At 45.0% G+C, this 17,678-nt stretch overlaps 1 protein-coding gene across 1 annotated transcript in view; it reads left to right on the forward strand.

Moving 5' to 3' along the window:
- The window catches only part of Mettl9 (methyltransferase like 9), a 47,172-nt gene that overhangs the window by 5,546 nt on the left and 23,948 nt on the right, over nucleotides 1-17,678 (forward strand). Inside the window, exons 3-5 of the mRNA XM_004622882.2 lie at nucleotides 191-377; nucleotides 10,999-11,189; nucleotides 15,606-15,815. Of these exons, the coding sequence (XP_004622939.2) occupies nucleotides 191-377; nucleotides 10,999-11,189; nucleotides 15,606-15,815 (588 nt within the window). The remainder of the gene's footprint in view (nucleotides 1-190; nucleotides 378-10,998; nucleotides 11,190-15,605; nucleotides 15,816-17,678) is intronic.

Here is a 17,678-nt window from a genome sequence, read left to right on the forward strand (position 1 = left end):
TCGCGTCCCGCCCAGCCCCGCTCGTCGCCTGTGCGCCGCGGGCCGGCCTGCGCCGCGGCGGGGTGCCTGGGAGCGCTCGTGCGGACCTCGGCGAGGTGGCCCTGCTGGGTGGGCTTTGCGCCGTGGAGGCGTGCGGCTCGGCCGTGAGTTAGGGGTGCAGTGAGGTTTGGGGTTAGCCTTGCTTCCGTTGAGAAGACGCCTCTGAACGCTGCTGGAAGGTTGGCTTCGTGGTGGGCGGCCCTTCTGTTCGCGACAGTCCGTCTTTCCGGAGGGTGCTCCCTAGACCCGTGTCGTCGGCTGCATGTTTCCACTTTTCCTGTGTTACTAAGCCGTGCGTTCGGAGTTTGCATCCAGGTTGGCTTTATGTTATAAAGAAGGTAAAAATTATATAAGGAGGCGATGAAGCAACTAGTTTATAAAAATGACCTTTAGTTTTTATTTAGTAACTACTTAGAGTGACCTTTTCTCTATTTTGCGGTGCCAGGAATGGCGTTCAGAGCCTTGCTCGGGGGGAGGCTGCGCTTCAGCGCTGGGCTGTGCACCCAGTGCCTCTCCCCTTCTGGTTTTGTTTGTTTTTTTTTTTTTTTTTTTGGTCTTTCTGAGACTGGGTTTCGCCAAGCATTTCAGGCTGGCCTTGAGCTTACTTTGTTGCCCAGGCTGGCCTGGATCTCTGACTGAGCCTCCTGCCTCAGCCTCCTGAGTGCTAGGTTCATAGGACTGTGCCATCACATCCCACCCGCTTTCTAATTTTAAAGGAATCCTACATTTTAAAATTAAAAAAAAAAAAATCCTGCAACTATTGCGGTGTGTTGCCAGATGATTGCACCGACGGTATTGCTGGAATGCGTATAAGTTTACGCTGGTCCTCTACGTTGTAAAATCGCCTTTACTGGTGTAGGTTACTTACGCTAGTTTACTGTCAGAAGCAACTCTGAAAGTACTATATTGTTGTACGGTTGTCAGAGTGGCTGTGTGGAACATGGATAGTGGCGGCTGCAATGAATAAGTGGGGCCATTCTTAGCAAGCAGTTAATAGAAGAGAGGTCCTAGATAGGAAAAAAGACCGTAGTTTTTTGATAGGGAATCACTGTCGAGCCTGTTAGTAGTTGGTATATATGAAAACTTTTGCATTTACTGCAACAACTTAATATGTTTTCAGTGTTCATAAAGTTGTGCTTATTTTACAAATTGAAAAACTGTTTAAACTGTGGCTTTTATGTTGCCTGGGAAGATTGGTAAGTAGCAGTAGACGCAGACTCACTGTCTCCCAGAAGAGTCTTTTCTAGTTGCATACCTTTTAAAAAGTTTTAAAATTTTTTACTTGGTACGGGGCCTCACTATGCAGCTCAGACTCGTGGTGACCTCCTGTCCCAGCCTCCCCAGCGCTGGGATCAGATGTGCACCACCATGCCTGGTTTCGGCGGCCAGCACAGCGTGGCTGGGGCCCCGGGGCCAGCAGGGCCTGCAGTACTGGGGATCAAAACCAGATCCTTGGGCTTGTCAGGCAGGTGCTTAGACCACCAAGCTGGCTCCCCAGTCCAGATTGCCTACTTTCTTAAAGTTGAATCTGTGGGGCTCTTAATACTGGCTTCAGATACCTTATTTACTTTGTTCTGCTTCTGATTTGTTCGTGCGTGTGTGTGTGTGTGTGTGTGTGTGTGTGTGTGTGTGTGTTACCCAGTGAGGTTAATAGTTTGGTAGATAATCTCTCCAGGGTGAAGACCAATGGAGAGATTTAGGGAAGACCCATTCTTCCTTAGGACAGTATTTCGAGATGAGTACATACATACTATGGAAATAACTGTCAATCAAATAAAGATCAAAATGAGTGAAACTAAAATCTGTGTAGAAACCACCGCCATGAGCTAAAGCAAAATAGGATGCTGTTGTTTCTACATTGTGTCTGATTGATGGTTTGTTACTTATTTTATATTCGGGATCCCAAATTTGCCTCCAAACTGTGTTGCTGGGAAGCAGTTTTAATGGTTTCTCCCTTTGAGTTCAGTTTCACGCAGGGGCTTCTGGGTGTATGTGGCGTGTGGGTTCCGGAGCCAGCCACATCTGGTTCTTCTGGAACTGCATGAAAGTGGGGTTACAGTGTGATGGGGCCACTCCTAGCACAAGTTTTCCTTTGAGTTCTTTTATTGAGGAATTTAATGGAGAATTCTTTGGTTAAGAGAGAGGCCTTAGGAAATGTTTATTCATTAAAAATTGCCATTTAGTTGGAATAGTCTGGAGGGGCAGAGCTTTTTTGGGGTATAGTAGCAGTGCCATTTTCATAATTTGGTTCAGAGCGTTAGCTTCAACACTGGGATTTTTCTTGAATTTGAGCAAAGAAGAAGCAAGGACTTCTCCAGAAAGGATGCGACCTGCAGGCCAGGTTGTTCTCACTGACTGTTCTTAGTCTGCGAAGTAAGAGTAGTTCTCTACTCGTTTCTCTTCCTCTTCTTTACTCTGCAATCCTGGGCACTGAGTGTGTAAGACCTGCTCACAGAGCTACATCCCCAGCCCTTTTTCAGACAGGATCTAATTAAGTCACTAAATTGCCCAGGCTGGGCTTGAAGTTTCAGTTCTGCCTCAGCTTCCCAGGGTGCTGGGATTGTAGGTGTGCACCATCATGCCAGGTGGAATGTTATTTTGAGAAGTGAAAATTTCATATATGAAATTCAGATCTCAGAATCCATAAAGTTTGGTTGAAACAGAGCCAGATCTGTTCATCCGTGTTCCAAGTGCTTCAGGGCTGTAGTAACAGTCAAGTAGTTGTATAGCCCACAACCCTACAATATTCACTATCTGGCCCTTTTATAGGACTCCTCCATCCCCTGAAAAGTTCCCAGCAGCTTCTTTATTTGGTTTAACTTTTTTAAGGGAAGGTTTATTTTTTGTTTTTGGTGCCAAGGACTGAACCCAGGGCTTCCAGCTTGCTAGGTAAGCCTTCTGCTGCTGAGCCAAATTCCCAACCCCAGCTTCTTTAATCAGCAGCATATTTCCAGTTGAAGGTGACAGCATGGCTAGGTTGAGTCACTGGGGGAGTAGAGCCAGGTAGTCAAAGAAATAATCAGATGTCACTTCTCAATGTTAACATATGCAGAACTTAGAAAATGACAGACTTTGGATCTAATCTTTTGGGTGCATTGTACATGTTGTTTAACATTAATACAGTTGGGTGTGGTGGCTCACGCCTGTAATCCCAGCACTGAGGAGGCTGAGGCAGGTGGATCTCCACATAGTGAATTTGAGGTCAGCTTGAACTACATAGCAAGCCCCTGTGAAAAAAAAAAAAAGTTAATGTAACTATTGAGGAGCTGTTGAAACTTGAAAAGGCCCTTGAGACACCACGGACTGACTTCCTCGTAGTGAGCCACTCAAAGCTTCTCAATTGATGGAGTGGAAAATGGTTTTAGAACTCACTGGAACCAAACCGTGACAATTGCTCCAAAAGACAGACCGCAAGTTTTATTTTTTAAATAGTACAGATAACATTCCGTATCTGGAATTATTTAGACGTAACTTAAAATTCCAAGTATATGTACATCTGTGACTTATTTTTTTGTCTACTCAGAACTGTGCTGTGCCACACTCAATAACAGACTTAATAAGACAGAAATGAATCATTTTATTTTCAAATGAAAAATACTCGATGTCACAGCCACAGTCAAATTGTACTGCAGGGCAGATTGAGCTCTTTTACCCCCCATGTACCTCTGGAGGCTGGGCTGAGTGAACCCTGAGTTGAGTTTCAACTGTCAGCCCCCAGCAGCGGCCTCATGGGTGGGTGCTGCCACTGAGCACCTAGGAGATTCTTGGGTTCTCTGTTGGACCCTCATCCAGTGACGTCACGCCTTCAGAGTGTTCCGGGGCATAGACAGTGTGCTGCAGCACGCACCCGTGGTTCACCACCTCTGCCCTAAACAAGTATTTGTTTGTTTCATAGAACACTGGGATTTCTTTGTTCTGATGAGTGTCTAGGGGTCTTAAAGGTGCCCCAAAAACCTGCAGTGAGAAGGCTCTGTTGTTTGGATTCTCTAAAGCACTTAACATTTCAGGATTATAAAATATGAATAGCAGATTATGTACTTGAAATGAAGATGGCCAGTGATTCATCTAGTCAAAGCTGAAACAACATAATCTACATAAATCGCTTCTCTCCATGGATGTAAGAGTGCCTGTTATTGTATATACTGAAGTCTTATGTGAGGAGGTTATTGGGTTGGGCTTATATAACTCATAGAAAACTGGTGAATGGTTTGAATGTTACCCCTGTGAGGTAGTTAGCTGCAAGAATGATGTCACAGTGAAATTTCTGCACAGATTGATTATACAGCAGAATCCTTTAGCTGTCCAGGTCCTTGTTGGTTTTACCATTGCTTCAAGATGCCTTTTCCTAAGAGGGGCTGTCAAAACAGGCTTGCTTCCTCAGTAGGAAACTCCCCCTCTCTGTTGGGCCTCTGTGTAAGTACTAAAGTTAAACAGCTGTGTGCAAAACACTAGTGGAAGATTTTGCAATTTGTGAGTTAGGTCGTGATGAGGACAACTATTTGAAGCCCAGTCTTCATGCAGTTTGTGCAAACGTTTCGTGAAGCTTCAGGTTAGCAGGGGAAGTCCTACCCGTGGCTTTTTTTTTTTGACATGAGTTGATACTCCACTTGTCCATCACTGAGTGGGTCCTCGCAAGACAGTTAGGGTCAAACTGCACACGCCTAAGGGCTCAGCCCACCACACTACCCTCGAGTTAGAGGCCCGCTCCAAGTTCCACAGTCTTGTTCTCCCCAGGTTTGCTAATAAGCTACGATGATTTGCAGAACCCAGGAAAATACTTGTCCTGGTTTATTGTAAAGGATACAGCTCAGGAACAGCTGAATAGAAGACATGCATAGGGTCTGGGAGGGTGGAGGCAGTGCTGAGCGCCCCACCAGCCTGTCTGTGTACCCAGCGGCCCGGAAGCTCCCAGAACTGCAGCTCGGGCTCGTGTGGTGGCCTCATCTCATAGGCGCAGCTCAGCAAGTCATTGCTGTCGGTGGCGCAGCTCAGCAAGTCATTGCTGTCGGTGGCGCAGCTCAGCCTGGCCCTGTTCCATCCTGGGATGGGAGTGGGTGGTGCTCAGGAGTTCCAGCTCCACAAGTGTGGCTCGATCCCCCTCCCCTCTGGGAGTCGGCTCTCCAGCATGGAGAAGATAGGCATCACTTGGGCGATGTCCACGTCGTAGGAGCTCCGCATAAGGAACATAGGACAGAGGTCAAATGTTTATTCTTATAATAGCATGTTATCTAAAATCAGTACCTTGGTTTTTATAACTTTGTAATTCCTTTAGTGTCCGCAGCTCTTTTGTAGTTTGGGAGAAAGGATTATTATGTCTCATATCACATGTTTGACAAATTGAGAAATGCCAAAAGAATTTCAAAGAAACTTTTATCTGTATCCTCAGCTTGGTAAGCAAATACAGTTTTATAGGAAAATTAAGTTTTTGTTTTGAAAGAGTAATGATTAACCAAGGTTATATAAAAATTAAGAGATGTTTATATGCTTAATGGAGAAATTGTAAGACAATAGGACCTACATCTCACCACTTTGATTCACTAATCCTGTGACTCAAGCTACACAAACATACTCCTGTTTTTCACCTGATTTGACTCTTATTTGGGCTGTGCAACTTTGCAACCTTGTTGCAAGTAGGAGAATATTGCACTTTGCTGTGATTTTCAGATCTCTGTCACCACCTGCCATTACTCTGTATCAGCAGATGAAGGAGGGGGTAATTCTAGCCTGATTGAAAGATTTAAGTGGTTATTTAGACTGAATAGATTTTGAACGAGCTTTAAAGGCATCTACTAATAGGTTGCTTTTTCAGACACCATGAGGAGTCCTTCCCTGAGGCAGAGGTGTCTCACAGTCCTTCCAGTGTGACACTTAGTAGGTATGGTACTTTGTTCTTGCTCTTGTGTCTTTGTCTTTGTACAGTAGGGGTTCAAAGAACTCACCTGCTTGCAGGTGCCAGGAGCCAGGTCCCGGGTGCTGCACCTTCTCGGTTTGGAGAGGTGCCCCCAGGAGACCCACCTCAGCTGCAGGGCTCTGTGCTGATTTTCTCTGTAGATGGCTTTGGAGCTGAAGGTCCCAACCAAAAGCAGAGTCTTATTACTTGTTTCTTTTGATTTCTGGTTATATTTTCTTTTTTAATTGTTAGTCCCGAGGCCAGTGAGTCTGATTTTTAATTTAATTGGCCACAGTCCCTGAACCGCAGTCAGGCTGGGATGCTCAGGCTGGCAAGCTGCTTGAGAGTGGCCAGGGCCCTTCTGGCAGTGGCGGGGACATTGAGGTTGTCACTTGGAGTAGTGTTCCTGGTGTTTGGGAGAATTCTAGTGATGTGGACACCTACTGTGCAGTGCTCAAGCCAGCCACGTAACCAGGACTGCCAGGCCCCAGGAGTCAGTGTCGGGGTTGGGAAGTTCTGACCTGTGGAATTTTTTTTAAATGTATTTAGTACAGGGTCTATAGGGTCTCACTATAATCAGGTTTGTAGTGATTCTCCTGCTTTCAGCCTCCCAAGCACTGGGGTTACAGGCGTGTGCCACCATGCCCAGTCTCAGTCACCATCTCAGCGTGCCCCAGAGGTGGGGCCTGCATGGCACGACGGGGATTGAACCCTGGACGCTGTGTCTGAGCAGACACGTTCAGTCTGCTGAGCTATCTGGCCAGCCCTCTGTGTTACTTTTGTACCTGTCTAGATCAGATTCTTTTCATCAGTCATCTCCAGGTCAGTTTACCTAGGAACTATCCCTCCTTTATTTTCTCAGACACACTAGGTGGAGGTGAGGGAGGAAAGGTGCTGTGTCTGGGAGGCGAACCCCGTGCTCCAGACGTGGAAGCTGGAGTCAGTCGCTGCTCCTGGCCCCCGCTTCCCCAGTGTCCAGCAGTTTCTAGGTGCTGAGTGCAGAGCAGGTGTGTGGCTGGGCTCTGGGCAGCGTGATGCTCAACTGGTGTCTTCCTGCGTCTTGCAGGAATAACGCTTTGTGGAGAGTGTGTAGCTTCAATCCCTGCTTGCAGAATTGTGAGGTCTTGTAGAAGAAACCTTGGAATTTGACAGAAATCCAGTGACAGCTGTCTCTGGTTATCCTTATCCTTCCTCCAGAGTTCTGTTACAAATGCGAGGTTCTCTGTTTAGATTGCCTGTGGTTTTTCACAGTAATTCATTTGACAGTTATTTATCATTTGTCTGTGCTTGGCTCTGAAGTCCAACATTGTTCTGTCTTTATTCTTTATGAAACTCTCAGTCACTCAGCATGCAGTTACGCTCAGTTACTCGGTTTAGAGGCCCTGCATCCTGCCAGGGAGACGCATGGGATGTGTGAGAGGCTGTTAGAACTAGTGGACCTGCCATAGTCTACAAGTTCAGGAAAGCCATGAGGGAACATCGAGGCTGAAAACTAACTGGGTAGAGATGGAGTGGGATAGGTAGTGGGAAATGCAGCAGATGGAGCAGATGTCGGGGAAGACGGCTGTGGAAAGGAGCCTTCCAGAAAAAGAAAAAAAGAAGAGGATGGTGTCAGAGTGTGGGGCTGTGGCTGGGGGTTAGGAGGGAGTGCCCCAAGGACAGGCTGGACACAGAATGGACCAAATCTTGCTAGACCATATACATCTTTCTTTCTTTCTTTCTTTCTTTCTTTGTTTCTTTCTTGTTTTATTTTTTGGTTTTGAGACTGGGTCTCACTGTAGCCCTGGCTGGCTTTGAACTCCCAGCAGTCCTCCTGCCTCAGCCTCTCCAGGGATTATAGGCTTGTGCCACTGTGCCCAGCCTAAATTTTGCATTTGAAAGACTTGCTAGGTCACTTACGTTTCCAGACCATTTTTAATTGCTGGAAGATCAAGCAGCCACCTATATTTAGATTTGTCTGTATATTACATGAAAAAAAAACTTTACTGAGATATAATGCATACACATAAAATTGATATGTTTAGAGCATGTAATTTAGTAGTTTTTAATATATTCACAGTTGTGCAGCTTTATTATCATTGTCTAATTTTGAACATTTTATCATCCCCAAAAGAAGCCTCATGTCCCCGTTTCACCCCTCGAGCCCCTGCCTACCCAACATTGTCTACGTTCTGTCTTTGGATTTGCATGTTAGAGACATTTCATAGCAATGAAATTGTACAATTTGTGACCTTTCGTGGCTGGCTTGTTTCCTTCGGCCTGGCGCTGTCAGAGCCCATCCTTGTTGGAGTAGAAATCAGTACTTCATTCCTTTTTGTGATTGACTGTCACTCTGTTCAGGGATCTACCACATCCCGTTACCCACAGTGATGGGCATTTGAGTTTTTTCCACTTTTTAGGAATCACACTGCTCTGGACTTGACACTTTATACAAATGATCAGGAATGACAGATTTCAACCTTCATTTCTAAAGAGAAGAGCTCTGCATATTTTTATTCTTTACCATTCTGTTCAGTAAGTGGCTTCTTTTCTGAAAGACCTGTGAAAGGTCTAACCATATCAGTAAGTAGAGAATATGCTATTAAGCGCTTGAAGCTTCTTCTTGACACTGTATGCAATATTTGCAGGTAATAGTGTCAGCATTTGCTTAGTTTTAGAAGTCAGAGTCCACTGTTACTCTAGTTGTCCATTTACGAATAGATGCCAAAGAGTTCTTAGGTCCTTGTTGCTGTTGAATGACCTGCCCACATTCATAGACTGTACCTATTATCAAGGTAATGGCTTTCATCTTAATTAGCCATTTCTGAGAATAAGAAAGAAGTGAAAGAGTGGCCTCAGTATTGCAGAGTTCAGAATGTACACGAGGAGGTGATGACTGCATTAAAAATGTCTTGTGGCCTGCCTTGGGGCATGACTACCAGTGCAGAAAGTATTGGGAATTAGTAATTAAGCAAGAAAATTTGCAGACCAAGGAAAGAAGTGTCAGCAGTGAATATAAGAAACGTCATAGAAGGGCCAGCCGATAGCTCAGCGGGTTACAGCGCAGGGACCCGGGTTTCATCCACGCGTGCTGTGCCAGCCCCACCCCCAGGCGCGCTGATACTGCGGTTGAAACTGGGCCTGGTGGCGTTTACCTGAAATCCCAGTGCTTGGGATGCTGAAAACAGGAGGATAACTAGGAGTCTAATCTGTGTAGTGAGATCCTGTAGACCCTGTACTAAAAAACACATACAACAGCAGAAATGTCATAGCTTGTCCTATAGAGTGGGAAAATGAAAATAATTTTGTGTAAAGTCATAGCAATTGTGGTAATGCTGGTTGTCTTAGTTTTTCATTGCCCGAATAAAATACCTAACACCCACAGAATAAAGGAAGAAAGGGTTATTGTAGGTCACAGTTTGTAGCGGTTTCAGTCCATAGTTGGCTGGTTCCAAGGCAGACTGCAGGCAGAGGGGTGCGGCAGAAGAGGAGTTCGTGGTGTAGCAGGTGGGGCAGCGGCCTTTCTCTTTGCCTTTGTATTTTGTCCAGGCTGCAATCCTGTGGGCTAGTACCACTATGCCCAGGACAGGTCTTTCCTCTTTGGTAAACTCATCATCCACACCCAGAACTGTGCTGCGCCGGTCAGCGGGCAGCTCCAGTATCACCCACACGCCATCTAATCACTCCCGAAGCCTTAGGAGTCTGTGGGGGCCAGCCAGATGTGAGTCGTAATGGTGGAGAGCAGATTAGCCTAGTCGGTCAACAGAGGTTGTGGGTTGTCCAGTTAGTAAAATTACGAATCTTTGAAATTTCATTTGAAAAAAAAAAAAAAAAAGAAATTTAATTTGCTTTTTCTTGGTTTATAGCTGATTCTGTTGATTAATGTTTGTGTCAGGAATGTGATGCAAGATTTCATTTAGTATTTATCAAGCTTAGGATGACTGTGAAATTGGTTCACTAATTGTGCAAGAAGTTACAGAACACCTACCTGCTGCTGCTAAGTGGTCATATTTGTCAGGAGGAAGCAAGTTACTTTGCGGCCGGTAGACTCCTTCCTTGGGAACATGGTTTCATGGCAGGTAGTGCATCGTTAGTAACTGGCCTACGATCAGGCTACCTCCGAGGCATCTCATGCTGTCTTCAGAAGCGCCTCGGTGTGAGCTTTGTGCTGTGTTGAGGATGTGCTTGCTTTGCCTCGTTTAGTCTGCACAGTACCCTAACGTGACAAACAGGCCTGCTGGTGAGAAAACCGAGGTTCAGATTAGAGGACTGTCCCAGCTCACGTGGTGGCAGAGGCAGGACCTGATTGTGGAGCTGACACTGAAGCTCCTGTGCAGCCCATTCACCCTCCTCTGTGTACACCAACTCTTTCTGAGATGGGCAATATTTATTATGCAGTGTTAAATTTTGAAGTTTGGGCTGGGGAGATAGCTCATTGCGAGGTCCTGAGTTCGATCTCTGGTACCGGTTTGTAAATTTTGTTATAAAGTGTCTTGGCTGTTTCTAGAACTCTGGTTGTTTGCATGTTATTACTTGTTAACTTCCTGCTTTGGAAAGTATGTTTCAAGATTTCTAAATGTTTTTTCTTTCTATATATCCTATAAAAAGACAGACAACTTAATCTAGTCACTAGAGTGTTACACTGTTGCTCACTGTGATTAGTTTGTTTGGTGATTTTGGATTAATCATTGTGTTGAGTGACTGCTTAAAAAAATGTAAAGTGAGTTTGATAATGTAAGCTCTTTGCGTTTTGATGTCCAATCTCCGTGAGGGACGGGCCAACAGAGCTCTTCTCAATCTTAGTGGTGCTGTGCCTGAACCATTGGGCCAGGAGTCAGAACTGGGCCGCTGAGCCAGCCCTGCCATGTGAGGCTGCACAGCATGCAGGCCTGCTCATCTCCAGGTGCCCTCTGCCCCCCAGAGACGTTGTCAAAAGAAGTGCTGTGCAAGTCGTGTGGACGTGAAGGATGGTGGCCTCAAAATACTGGGAAATTAGGGTGTTTGAAAATCTCAAATTTGATTTTAGGCTTTTGTGTTTTGTTTGATTTCTGAGATGATGCTAATTTTATCCTTTGTCTTTCTTTTTTTAGTGGTATGTGTGCAACAGAGAGAAATTATGTGAATCACTCCAGGCTGTCTTTGTTCAGAGTTACCTTGATCAAGGGACACAGATCTTCTTAAACAACAGCATTGAAAAGTCAGGCTGGCTATTTATCCAATTATATCATTCTTTTGTGTCATCGGTTTTTAGCCTTTTTATGTCTAGAACATCTATCAATGGGTAAGTGAATTTTGGACTTTAAAAAATTTATCCTTAGGTTTAATAAAGGAAAAATAACCTGTAAAAAGTTAACTTGTTCAAAATATTGACCACTAGAACTGGATGTGGTGACCAGGGGCTCAAGACCAATCTGGACTACATAGTGAGGCTCTGTCTCAGAAATACAGACAATAAACAAGCAAGAAAACAGATAACCATAAAGACAGGTATTGATCGCCCTGGTAGCAGTTCTTCTGTTTATCAAAATCCTTGGCAGGGGCCTGGGGAGATAGCTCGGGGGTCTAGGCACCTGCCTGGCAAATGCAAGGACCCATATTGGTCCCTGGCACTGCATGCCATGCCTCTCCTGGAGCCTTGGGGACACTCTGCCTGCCACAGAAACTGGGCATGGTGGTGCATGCCTGTAATCCCAGCACTGGGGATTCTGAGACAGGAGGATTACTATGAGCCTGAGCTGTGTAGCAAGCTGTGTCTCATTTCTTTTCCCTCCTTTACATTGTGTTCAGTCTGCCTGCACCAAATAAATAAATAAATAAATAAATAAATAAATAAATAAATAACTTTAAAAAATTCTTGGCAGTAGATGTCTTATACCAGTTTTTTCCACTTACACTTTTTACATTTTCCATAACTTGAAATAGCCCCATTAGTCTGTATTTCTGTGGCAGGAATTCCTTCGTTCAGTGTTTCACAGCTTCGATACACACAGACCTGCTTGGGGATCATGAGTCTGTAGGAGTGGGGTCATCCCAGACGCATGCAGATGATGCAGTGCCGCTGGTGCAGGGCGCTGGCTGTGGCCCTCAGGGCCGCGTGGCCCCAGTCCTCCTGCTGAGGTCTCTCAGCCCTCAGCTGCTGCCTTACACCTGTTCTGAGCGAGTGTTGGAAGGGAGCCAGTTACTGTGTACGATGCTGAGTGGTGGCTTGTTCCGAGTCTTGCGTTTGCTGTGAATGTGCACTGTGTGTCTTGGTCACTTTTCTCTCACTGCTCAGACAGTGACAGAAGGACCCGATGCCCAAAATGAAGGAAAGAAAGGTGTACTTAGCACACAGTTGATGAAGGTTTCAGTCCATACGCTGGCTGGCTGCAAGGCAGAGTGGGGTGTGGCAGAGGGCGGTGGTTCATGGCTGGGGAAACAGCAGGATGACAAGAGCAAGAGAGGAAGAGCAGCAGCAGAGGGCAGGCCTCCTTCCCGCCCTCGTCCTCGTCCTGGTCAGGCTGCCTGCCCAGGGCACTTACACCCACAATCCCTGTGTGGGACTGCGTGAGGCTTTGGGGGACATTAGACACAAACCATGACACTAGCTTTACCAGGACTTTGTAAATTTATTATGGGATGTTTTGTCATTAGAGTGTGTGTCTCATGAATGAGAAAAGGATTTGGAAGTATCATTTATCCTTTCTTTGCTGAATTTTCTAAAGTCTTATCTCCAAGACCCGAGTAGTAGGGTATGATGCCTGAAAAGCCCTGCTGGCCCACTAAAGCCGTTGCTTGGGGCCACGTTTCTTTTCCCATGAGATGTAGAGCCGGTTGGTTTCCCACTCTGTCATCTGGTCCTTAAAAATGTCTTCAAGCACAGCAAGCATTTCTCAGGATTTATTTTCTTCTTTGTTTATGTGACAGTTGTTATTTCTGAATTGGGAACTGAATTTATATAGCTTGGTCTGACACTTTGTTTCTAAAGTTGGTGGTACTGAATTTCTGTGTTTATTTGGAAATCAGCTGAGTCCCTGTAGTGGAGATTCTTGTCCTTTTTGGGGCCCTGTACCTCTTTGAGGATGATAAAAGGTAGGAATCCTTCAAAGAGGATTTTTGTGGAACCAGTTTAAAATGCCCTAGAATTTCAGTTTTACCAAAAAGGCAGTGCCATTAATCCCTTTGGTTTCTCTTACCTATAACTGTTCCAGTGTGTTGTGTTTGTTTTGTTTTATTTAAGACGGACTCTCCCAGTGTTGTCCGCCTGGCCTGGAGTGCTGAGCCCGGGCGACCCTCTGTGCCCAGCCTCCAAGCCACTGAGCCTGCAGCCTGTGCCATCTGCCCGCCCCCACTTTTTCAGATCCCTCCTGCCTGTCATCTATATTCTCAACTAAAACCCTAAATTTTGGGCCCCGTGGTACTTTCACCTTGCCGTGATAGTTATCGCCACCAGGGGCTATCTCTACAGAAATAATTACATAATTACGGTAGCACCTTCTTGAATTAAGGTATTTATCAAACTTCTTTTATGCTGGAGAGGAGAAGGCCAAGTAAGGAGAGGCTTGGGAACTGTTTCAGAGAGCCGTATCTTGCCATATGCTTATGCTAAACCTTGTGTTGTACTGGGTCAATGTCTTGATGTTGTAGATAGGGCAGTTCTTTTCTTTTTTTTCTCCCAGAACTGGGGATTGAACTCAGGCCCTTGCACTTGCCAGGGAAGCGCTTATTCTACGGAGCCATCTCCCTGACCCCGATAGGGCAGTTCTTTATTGGAGGAGACCTCATGTGGTGCAGCGTGCATACTTTTCTAGCCTTGCTAAGCTACTGTGAGTGTAGATGCTTGTAGTACCTCCAGAATTGCTCCTGGTTGATGACCCTGGGCTTGGTGCATTTCCGTTCTTTTTTTAGTGTGAATAGTTTTGTAGAATCCTTGTTGTTTATGTTCTTGGCAACCAGGACAGGGCTTTCCTTCTGTCTCAGGTGCCCCTCCAAGTAGCCTGGTCATGTGACCCCGTGAACTCTGACCCCAGATGACCTCTGCTGTTAGACTTTCATAGGCCTCCCGCTTCAGGGCTCCCCATGTGCCCAGCAGATGGCCCAAAGCAGGGAAACTTGAAACATAGTGGCCTTCTCTGACTATGGTGCTGGAACGGCCTCCCTGAGGTCGTCCTGCCTGTAGCCACGTGGACATCTGCAATTACTTCAGCAAGGTCAGCCCCTTTTCTCCTTGTGCCTAATTTCCTCTGGCAGATACTGCACTTGAGGGTTGTCTTTGGTGAGATCCGGTTTTCATTGGTGAGCGCCTGCTTGTGGCTCGCGGGTAGTTGTCTGGAATCTGGAATCGTCTCCCTCCACTGCCCAGGCCTTTGGCGTTTCTGTGGGGCAGAGGACTCGTATTAACTTCATTAAGCTCTCCTATGGCCTTAGTGGGAAAAGAGGGGGTGTTTATTACAGGTACTCCTTTTCTGTTTTATTTTTTTCACGAAATTGGTGGTAAGTGCCCTTTGCATGTGTCTTCCAGGCGTTGTGTAGAACGCATCTTACGTTTGGGGGCTGGCGAGGAGGCAGCAGCGCAGCGTAGGGCCCACAGGGCCGGGGCGAGGCTGCTGCAGGAAGAGGGACCCCGGGCGCCCCTGTGCACGCGGCCCGCCGCGCGGCCGCCTCCCCAGGCGCTGCTGCTGCCGGACTTGGACGGTGCAGCCGCTCTTCCGAGGGTTCTCCGAGATCTCCTTTGGAACTTCTCTCAGGCTCGTTGTTTTCAAAAGTAGTGCTACAGTTTTCAGGTTTTTTTAAAGCAGCCTTCAGAAATTACATTCTTTAGCCAAGCAGAAAACATAAACTGACATGTATGAATGTGCTTCTTTGATGCACATTGATATTATGAGGTTTGCTCTCTACCTCTTTTTTCTAGGATCTTTTAAAAATCTTTTGTACAAAAGTTACTCCCCCTCACTGTTCAGCTCCATCATCTAAATGGACTTTTTACCTGTCTGATTTCTCTGCCCACAGTTACCGGGTAGCCTTGTGGTCGGACTCTGTTAGCCTGCCATCTTTTAAACTGATACACATATTTACTTCACCCCTTCTACCTTTCCTATTTTCATGTTTTTTCTCTGTGTTATTAGTGTATGTTTCCCATACACAGTGAATACATTCCTTATGGAGGCCTTGGTCCTTACGCACACTGCGCGTCTCAATCCTTCTGCTCACTCCGCCCCAGTTCCCAAGTCCCTTCCCATCCTTTTATTTTTATTTTTTAAATTTTATTTATTTATTTGTGTGTGTGTGTGTGTGTGTGTGTGGCCAGCTCAGCCCACCAGGGGGCGGTGCTGGCTGGCATGTGGTGCTGGGGGATTGAACTGTGGTCCCCGTGCTTTGCCAAGCTTGTTCTAAGTAGGTGCTTTAGACCACTGAGCCATCTCACCAGCCCCACCCATCCTTTTAAAGAGCTAGCTCCTTGAGTCATATTCGTCTTTTAATTACTTGTTCATTCCATCTTCCTTGTTCTTTCCCTCTCATCCTTTTCCCATACCCTTTGAAATATTTACAGTTTCAAAGATGGTATCTGGAGGTATTTTCTTATTTTATTAGCTTTTTAGTCATATAAATCATATGAAAGATATTTTAATTATGTAATAAAAATTTTATAAGTTCAAAAGGTTGTTGGTTCCGAGTCACTGCATTGTGCCTTCATTTTTGTCTTTTGTTTTTCTTTCAGGTTGCTAGGAAGAGGCTCAATGTTTGTGTTTTCGCCAGATCAATTTCAGAGACTGCTTAAAATTAATCCTGACTGGAAAACCCATAGACTTCTTGATTTAGGTGCTGGAGATGGAGAGGTCACAAAAATCATGAGTCCTCATTTTGAAGAAATCTATGCCACCGAGCTTTCGGAAACCATGATATGGCAGCTGCAGAAGAAGAAATACAGGTATAGTTTTAGATGTGCTGTGAGATGTATTTCTTGGTTTTAGATCTGTGTCTTCCTAAGATATGAATACTTAAAAGACGTGAATTAGAAACAATCTTTCATGATTAGAAGTTTTGAAAAAAACCATCCTGGACATGGTGCCACACACCTTGGTCCCAGCACATGGGCAGCTGAGGGAGAGGGTTGCAAGTTCAAGGCCAGCTTAGATTATATAACAAGACTGTCTCCAAAACTACAGCCAGCCAACTAAAAACAGCCTTCCACAAAGCCAAAACAAATGATTAAAATCTTTTTATATACATTGAATTGGAAATTGAGAGAGCTATAATCTTCCCATGGCAGTGTTTTTATGCAGTAGAATAGCTAGCATTGTAAGAAGGAAAAGAGTAGGGTAGAGTAAGAAGGGGCTTGCGTGGGCAGGCTTTGTGTGGGTGTGGGTCTGAGCCAGTGATGCCTTGGGTCCTTTTCTCTGTTGATCTGACTCAGCCTCAGCCCTTGTGGGTCTCTGTGCTGATGGCTGAGATGTATTCCTTCAATTAGAAATTCACTATTTCAAACTTGGAATGCTTTGACTTTTGCTTTAACAATGGCCCAAGTCATACTGAATTCCAAATCAGACCCCCTTTATGTTTCCACTTAAAAAATAGCAGTTTTGGAGTTGGTCTGGGGAGGAAGGTGTTAATATCGTCATTAGTTTCTTATTTTAATGAAAAGTACTTAGAGAGTTACCTATACAGATTGTCCTTATGCCTAGCCTTTGAGGTCAGAAGGGTTTGTTCAGCATGCTTGTCAGGCCTTTTCCCTTAACCTGCATATGGAGAGCAGCATTTACCTGGGGTGACATGCTAGGAGAATTGGCAGAATTCCACTCTGCCAGCAAGGTGCAGTGTAAATTAGACACACCACTTCTTTCATTTTCTCAGAGCAAAATTTTAATAATTCATTAGGATTTCTGGGCTAATATCCAGTTTGAGTGGGATAATTAACATATTTTCATTAATGAAAATGAGTTTTCAAATAGATACTGAAATAAGGATAACTTTGAGGTGCTCTAGGAATGGGTTTAACTATCCGAGTATTAAAACTGTAGTTCTCTATTATGAGCATCTTCATGTCTTTCAGGATTCCTATTATGGTCCAGTAGTGGGAGGAAAAAAAAAAATCTATCTATCTATCTATCTATCTATCTATCTATCTATCTATATCTGTGTATACACAATAGCATAAATATACAGCTACTTTCTCTTAGTAGCTGTATATTTCAAAACCAATGAGGTTTTGAACTAATAGTGTTAATTTTTTTAAAATTTTATGTATTTATTTTAAGGAAGGAATAGTTTATTTTGCTCACAGTTACTGGAGCTTTCAGTCCATAGTCAGCTGGCTCCAAGGCAGAGCAGCACACGGAAAGCAACCTTTCTTGGCTGCAGCAAAGAGTAAGTGCACAGAGAGAGTAGCAGCTGCTCAAGCCGCTAACTTCTCTTCCCTCCTTACACTGAAATGCAAATTACCTACCCCAGGGCAGGTGCAGCATCCACACCTACAACAATCAATCACAAACTCCTGAAGCTGCCCCAAGACGGCATGAGGCTTTGGGGGGACACCTAGACACAAACCATAACAAATAGCATGTAATTACAAATGCATTAATTCATGATTCTTTACTAGATTATAGTTTCCTCAGAGAAGTGATACAGGAGAAAAGCTGATCTCGGGTGGGTGACCTCCAGATGATACAGGGAACCTCCAAGTGATAGAGGGGAAAAAGGATCTCCCGACCTGACCTGCATGAGTTTGTGTTCTCTAAAACCAAAGAATGAATTTTAGGAAATGAAGGTTATGAGCAGAATATATATGAATATG

The sequence above is a fragment of the Octodon degus genome, unplaced genomic scaffold (assembly GCF_000260255.1).
Source record: "Octodon degus isolate 3935 unplaced genomic scaffold, OctDeg1.0 scaffold00001, whole genome shotgun sequence".
NCBI lineage: Eukaryota > Metazoa > Chordata > Mammalia > Rodentia > Octodontidae > Octodon > Octodon degus.